Here is a 7,546-nt window from a genome sequence, read left to right as displayed (position 1 = left end):
CTGGAATTCTGATTCTTGAGATGCTGGGAGGAGCAGCATGCTTGCTTGCTCCTCAAAGGGCTTAAGGCTCACTAACTCATAAAAGCCCTCTGAGTGTTAATTCCTTACCTGGGGAAAACTCCACTATAAAATGCTTAATAAATGATATTTATTTTCCCAACACCTGACCAAGATTTCCAGAAAAATCCAGTTTGGTTTCTAAGGAGTCAGAAGGAAAAAAAAATACTCAAGTCATAGACACAATGTATATATTTTATATTTTATATTTTTTTTCAAAATGTGACAAAACTATGTCTTTTCTCGAACCTCCAGCCAAGTGTGAATTGATGACTATGATGTTCTGATGAGAAGTACACTGTGCAGTCACCAACATCCAAGACGTCTCCCGCATCGCTATGCATGAGCAAAGCATCCGGAAGAAATTTTGACAAGCATCATGATGTTAATATTCATCAGAGAATGGATAATTGGGATGTTCACCAAAACTAAAGTTAGACAAAAACAAAAAATATAATAACTAAGTAAATATAAATGATTCCATTTCTGGGATGGTTGTGTGATACTATGAAGTTGCTGTTAAAGTGAAACTCAATAATTTCCTTTTTTGACTAGTTGGACAATATGCATCTCATTCATGAACATTACTTTACAGATAATGTGTTTTATTTGGTTTGGTTTGGTTTTTTTCAAGGTAGGGTCTCACTTTAGCCCAGGCAAACGACACTCACTCTATAGTCCCAGGTTAGCCTTGAACTCCTGGTGATCCTCCTACCTCTGCCTCCTGAGTGCTGGGATTAAAGACATATGCTACCACATCCAACAGTTAATGATTTTTTAATCCTAATTAAACTGTTCAAATTCTATTCTCACATGGACCTCAGTCACATATATTTTTAAAAAAAAAAAAACAGTTTGAACAATAGTACTTGTGTGGGCAGGTAATGCTATTCACAGAGCTGTGGTGGATTGAATATGTGTCTCTCATAGACTCAGGTGTTTTACTAAGCTTGTAACTTGAGCCTCCAGGCTCCTGTCTGGAGGGGGTGTCACTGCGGGCAGACACTGGGATCCAACCCTAAGGTGTATTTGGGGGCAGATAGGATCTCCAGCCAAAAGCCACACACAGAAGCCTGAGCTCTGCCAGGGCCCCTGCGCCTTGCTGCCTGCTCTTGCTGCTTGTGGATTTTGCCTGCTGTTTGGTGTTTCTCTCTGCTTGGATATATGGAAGCAGCATCTTCCGGCACTGATGGAATCCCCCTGGATCTGTGAACTTGAAAGAAATCTCTTCTTCCCTAAACTGTGTCTGCTTTGAACGTTCATCCCAGCAACATGAAGCTGACTACAACAGAAACCGCAGGGTATTTTATGAAAATTCTAGTGCCAGATGTAGGAATGCCCATAAGGCCTCCAAAACAATACAGATAATTGCTGCTGCTCTCGTTAACACCAGAGCTAGATGTTGAAACCCTATTGCTAAAGACACAACTTGCTTCACTTGGAAGACACTGAGAAATGAGGGTGGAGCAGAGCAGGTAGGGTAGCTTCTCCCTGCTCGTTAGCTTTCAGTGTCAGAAGGTGCTGTGTGGGCTACTGGTGGAAGAAGAGCCACCAAGCTCCTGACTGTCACTGGCCTCCATCTTCTGTGTACAGAGGTAACTTTTAACAAATGTTACAGTCCTACTTAGAAAATAAACTGACCAATGTATTCATCAGCTACTTACAACTTGGCAGTATTATATCTGAAATTTCTGTTCAGGCCATCTAAGACTCTGATGTCCTCTGAAGTCAACTGGAACTCAAATGCCTATCACACAAGTAAAAAAAAAAAAAAAAAAAATGTTATTTTACATTGCATAGTGCCAATCTGGATGTCCGGGAAATCCAAGTAAGTGGTACAGAATCAATATTTAAAACAAATGAAACACTTTCCAAACATTTATGAAGACATCAAGTATAAATAGTCTAATTGTAAAGGAATGCAGAGTAGAAAAGGAGACATCCATGCTTTTACATAATTCATGGAAACCATACAACTGAAAATAACAGAAATCTTAAAACTGGAGAACCAGAGGTGATGTTAATCAAACGTAAAATAGTTCTATACTTAGGAGAGGGAAGAAAGCTAGAAACTAAATTTCAGCAGCATAATTCATAAACATAGACCACTATATTCTTTTAGCACACAGAATGAGAAAAATATTTTAATTTAACTTAATTGATGAATTATCAAATAATAAGGAAGTTATCATCAAAGAATATAGGAACTGGTTTCAAAAATATATTATCTAAATTCAGGAAACTTTAACCATCAAAAATATCACCACTAATTACTAGCATATTCAAACTAACAGTTTTATAAATCATGGTAATACTCAAGTGAGAAAAGGAAAGAAATAAGGAGAAAGTGAGAAACAAAGGAAGGAAAAATATCAAGAACTTACCAACTGAGAAAAGTAGGTAATAAGTATTCATTGCATTATTTTAAACTTTCATGTACATTTGGTAAACTTCAAATTAAAAAAGTGAAAAGTTATCAAAACAAATTCAAAATTATCAATTGTAACTGAATGCTTCTAACAAACAGTATACACATGCTATAATGAAAAAAAGTTGTGGAATTTCTTGAACTATACTGAAAGACTGGAGTGTTGGTTTGAATGTAAATGCATGCACCCACAGCCTTGGGAATGTCTAAGTAAGCTTCCTACTTAGATTGCAATAGGCAGAACCCTGCTAGAGGAGGTTCCGGGGGTGGATCTTTAGTGCAGCCCTACTATATCTATACAAAGCCAGTCTGAACTTTGGGAGATGATACAGTAACAATATATCTGAATTGTAACAATTTCTAGGAGGCAGAAGATGGTGAACAACACCCATGCCCCAACTCCAGAATTTCTTTGAAATAAATGGGACAGGCAAGCTCTGAGTCAGATGACAGTTGAAAGGCACGGTAGTTGCAGTTTTAAAGAAAGAAAGAAGACTGAGTTGGAGAGATTGCTTAGTGGTTAAGTAATTGTCTGTGAAGCCTAAGGACCCAGGTTTCAGACTCAGTTCTCCAGGACCCACATAAGCACAAGTTGGTGCACGCACCTGGAGTTCATTTTCAGTGGCTGGAGGCCCTGGTGTGCCCATTCTTTCTATGTTCCACCCCTCTTTCTCTCTGTCTCTCTCAAATAAATAAAAATAAAACAAAAATTTAAAAGAAAGAAAGAAGACTGAAAAGCAGAACAGGAGACATTATGACTCAAGTCTGTTATGGCAATACCAGTGAGGATGAGACAGGAGACTTCTGTGAGTTTGAAGCCAGCCTGGGATTTACATGGGTTCCAGCCCACCCTGAGCTACCGTGAAAGACACAAACACCAACAGAAGCAGTGAAATATCACAATGGTTCTACTGTTATCAAACTGGCTTAGTGACATGACAAACTAGGTTACTCTACCCAACTGAATGGTAGCCCTGGAATAGGAAATAAATCCCATTAATTCTTTGTTGTGTCTTGTTATTACAGTTATTTTATTTCTCAATTGAGTTTTTATTTCTGCTTTTATTTCATCCTGACCCATGTTGTTTTTTTTTTCTTCTTCCCATTTTCTCTGATAATTTCATAAGGCTCTGGTAAGCTTTTCATAGATATTCAAGTCATACCGATTAAATCAGAGAGAGAAGTTCAAATACTTACATATTCATTTTCTTCTATTTTTCTGATGCTCTCATTCCTTTACCTTTACGCTTACCTTATTCTGTATCTGTAGGATAGCTTCCTATCCTATCCTGTCTCTCTTTTTTGTCTTTTTTTGAGACAGGTGCTCCTACTGGATAAAGGTTGGTTTGAAGCTAAGGATCTCCCTACACCAGCCTTCTTATGGCTGAGATGGTTTAATGTTGTCTGCCTGAACTTCTTTATCCATTTTTCTTCTCACTCTGTCTGTAGTTGGAGTTGCCCTATCTCCTGCCTTCTTCATGATGTTCCCTTCCTTATTCCATTTGCTTATCAATCTTGTGTTCCCATGAGGGTAAAGCAAATTCAAATGAATGATTAGGGATGTTCAGCATCAAATCAGGAATGAATAAGATACCTGGATGAACTAAAAAAAATGAATGAAAGTAGTGTTCAATAAAGAGAGAAATACCAAAAAATGTAACTGAAATTTTGGAAATGCCAAGCTCAATAAGTCAATTAAGAACTCCATAGAAAGGCTCATCAGTACAATTAGGCAGGCAGAAGAATTTCAGGGCTTAAACATAAGGAATATGAATTAGAAGACATAGGCAACAACAAAGATAAAATAAGAAAGCAATAAAAAGAAAACATTGGTCTGAAAAAATGATAAATAATAAGCATATATTATTTGAAAACAAAAAAGATAAAATAAAGTATAAACAGGGCATGAAAGCTCTATGGGACACCACTTAAAGATCAAATTTACAAACCATGGGGATAGAAATGGAAGAATAATCAAAAACATAGAAGACATATTCAATAAAATCATAGTAGAAAATTTTCCAAATTGGGCAAAGGTATCCATTCAGATGCAGGAGACATTTAGAGTCCCAAACACACAAAACCAGAAAAGAAAATCCTCACATTCAGCTATGGTTAAAGCACCAACTGTACAGAATGAAGAAAAAACACTGAAGGCTGTAAGCAAGAGGCCCCGGTTAAATGTCCAAGCAAACCCATCAGAATAACAGAAGATTTATCGAGATAAAATGGAAAGTCCAGGAAGACATTGAACAATACATTTCTAGACCAGAAAGACAATATCTACTAACCCTGCTTACCACAGCCATCAAATATACCTTCATAGCTGAGAAAAAAGAAAGCTTTCAATGAAAGAAATAAACTAAAAGAATTCATGAACACTAAATCCACAGTATGGAGGATACAACCACAAGTTTAGCTAAATTAATAACTGAAAAAATAAACTTTGAATCAAAATTAGAAAATATAAAAACAAATTAATTCATATTGATTAAGGAAATAATCTATCAAGCGGATGCAATGTGTACAAAAAATCAGTGCATTAAGTCTCATGAAACAAACACTATTGGATTTAAAGGTGCAGATTGCCCTCAGCAATATAGTAGTATATTAGTATAAATAGTAGTGGGTGACTTTAGTCCCCTGCTTTTACCCATAACCAGTGATCCAGACAAAATGTCGACAGAATAGCATCAGAGCAAAATGACACCAAAGATGAGCTGAACAGACATCTGCAGCCTGTTCTAACAACTGCAGAATCATATTCTAGAGAGTGAGACATGAAATATGGGAGGATATTCTAGTTGGCTGGAGAACAAATAACTATATGGACAACAACTGAGGCAGTACTAGCAATATCCCAGCCCCTACCCCAAGACAGACTAACTTCATTGTCCTTGAAAGACAGAAGTGAGTTGACTCTAAGTACGTGAGCAAGCTCAGGCCAGAACAGAATGGATAATCACATGACCCAAAGCAAATTGTTACTTATGAACTGAATAAATGATTTTTATTTAAACTAACATGTTGAAATATGCCTAATAGTCATAGTTAAGTATTTAATCATGATGACTTACAAGAGAAAGATAGGCATCCTATTCAAATGGGGAAATACGAGCACTTGACAAAAAAAGAAACTAAAAGCTAATAAATACATGAACATGAAGCCATATTAGTATTTGGGGTTCTAAATTAAACCATAAAAATTAATAAGCTTAAAAGTACCTATCGTTTCTCATTTCATTAGAAGAAATGGAAATGTCACTTGCACAGGGTCACAGAGAACATTTCTGAGACATAAATATCTGTATTCTGTCAGTCCAAATTCTATCCAGCTATTGCTATGTTTCCTGTTGCCATGATAGAAGGAAAAACTGGTAGAGATACTGCATTTATAACCAACAATGGATACAGACAGGCATGCATGATAAAAAACATTATGTAGGGTCCCAATGTCCACCATGCCCTGTCACCTGCAGGTTCTCTTTGATCCGCTTCTCATTAAAACTCTTGGCCAGGACCACGACCCCACGCTGCAGCTGGTAGCGAAGGGCAATCAGGGCTGGACTGCGCTTGTATTTTTTGGCCATGGCACCAAGAACTGGATCCTCCAACAGAACTGGGGCACTCGGGTGCACCCTGGAAGGAAAGGTACTATGTTTAACTCTAGAGGCTGCTGTTCCCTTTGTTTAGAGGTTTGCAAAACACCGTAAGAAATCCACTTGACAGCATAGGCGCACAAATGTTCTCCCTGGACTAACAAGCTCAGCATCTTCCAGAACATTTTTAGAAAAGCAAATTCCACCTCTCTCGGGGGCAGCTAACAGTTGCCTCAAGAAACTTATTATAGAACTATAAGTATTTCAACAAAGCGTTTCAGACAAGCTCCCTCTTGTCATTGTTACCTACCATCTCGGGTCTCGTGAAGTTCCCAGAGCACAGTAGGCAACCAGAACAATGTCTTTGGACTTACAGAAATCAAGCAGTTTATTCTGATTGAGATAAGGATGACATTCTACCTATAGATGAGCAGGACAAGAAGGTATAATATTATATGAAGTATTCAAATTATTACAAAAGGGAAATAAGTAAAAAAATCACTTTTGTTTAAAATCCAGCAATGCAATTTGAGTGAAAAAATAATATTATGCAAACAATCTCTTTGAAAAATAAATTTACTATCTCTTTTTGTGGAAAAGTTAAAAAACAGTTCCCAAGAAAGACAACTCAATTTCCCCGATCTTGGCTGCTAAAAGCCCTGTTTCACAAAGACACGTGACAGATTCTAGATCTGCAGAAGGAAAAGAATTGTGGCAGCCTTAGATACTGAATCACAACAGAAGCAAGAATTTGGCCAAAAGTTCATAATACTAAAGACAAAGGATCCAATTTGACTAGGGTGGATTCCCGCTGAAGAGAAGCCCCCAAGTCCATCACGACACGTACACGGGGAAGAGGAGAAAGAGAAAACAAGCACATTTGCTCCAACGGGGAGTGATGATGACTTGAATACTGAGAGAATGCTGGTAATGAAAAGCAAGTTATTAAGGTTCCAATTATCTTAATAGAAAAAAATGGAGATTACCTTAATTTGATATGTATAATTTTATAGCAAAATGTCACATAAGAAAGCATAAAAGATTAATGATGCTTTTCAATCCTCAGCAAAATGAGTGAATTCAGCTGAAACCAATCACATATGTACTCAATGTTTAAATTCAAATTTGTCAGGCTACATGGCTTCCCATTATGACAATCTTAACTCAATAGATTACAAATAATTGCAATAAAAATACATATCCTTTTTTTATTGTGTGTGTGTGTGTGTGTGTGTGTGCTGTGTGCACATATGTGTGTGCATGAACATGCCCATAAGCCTGCAGAATCCAGAGGACAGCGTCAAGTGTCCTCCCATAGCTCATCCACATATTCCTTGAGGCAGGGCTCCCCTCAGTCTCTGGTCTCTGCTCACCACAGACTGGGTGACTGAAGGTGGGTTCTGTTGAGTTGAACATGACAGTCTTGGGAAACTCTCATGCCAAAGCAGAAAGCAACCACTCT

General features: G+C 37.5%; 1 protein-coding gene across 4 annotated transcripts in view; it reads right to left on the bottom strand.

Annotated features, from left to right (window-relative positions):
* Window positions 1–442: 442 nt before the first annotated feature.
* The window catches only part of LOC101612483 (prostaglandin-E(2) 9-reductase-like), a 54,759-nt gene continuing 47,655 nt past the window's right edge, over window positions 443–7,546 (bottom strand). For 2 of the 4 annotated variants that reach the window (XM_004662404.2, XM_004662405.2), the window contains exons 6-9: window positions 6,395–6,504; window positions 5,959–6,124; window positions 1,722–1,804; window positions 443–485 (exon numbers count right to left, since the gene is read on the bottom strand). In XM_004662404.2, coding sequence (XP_004662461.2) covers window positions 443–485; window positions 1,722–1,804; window positions 5,959–6,124; window positions 6,395–6,504 — 402 coding nt within the window. The remainder of the gene's footprint in view (window positions 486–1,721; window positions 1,805–5,958; window positions 6,125–6,394; window positions 6,505–7,546) is intronic. The other 2 variants (XM_004662406.2, XM_004662407.2) reach the window with 1 other exon arrangement.

This window comes from Jaculus jaculus, chromosome 15, assembly GCF_020740685.1.
Source record: "Jaculus jaculus isolate mJacJac1 chromosome 15, mJacJac1.mat.Y.cur, whole genome shotgun sequence".
Lineage (NCBI taxonomy): Eukaryota > Metazoa > Chordata > Mammalia > Rodentia > Dipodidae > Jaculus > Jaculus jaculus.
This window is presented reverse-complemented; position numbering and strand designations above follow the sequence as displayed.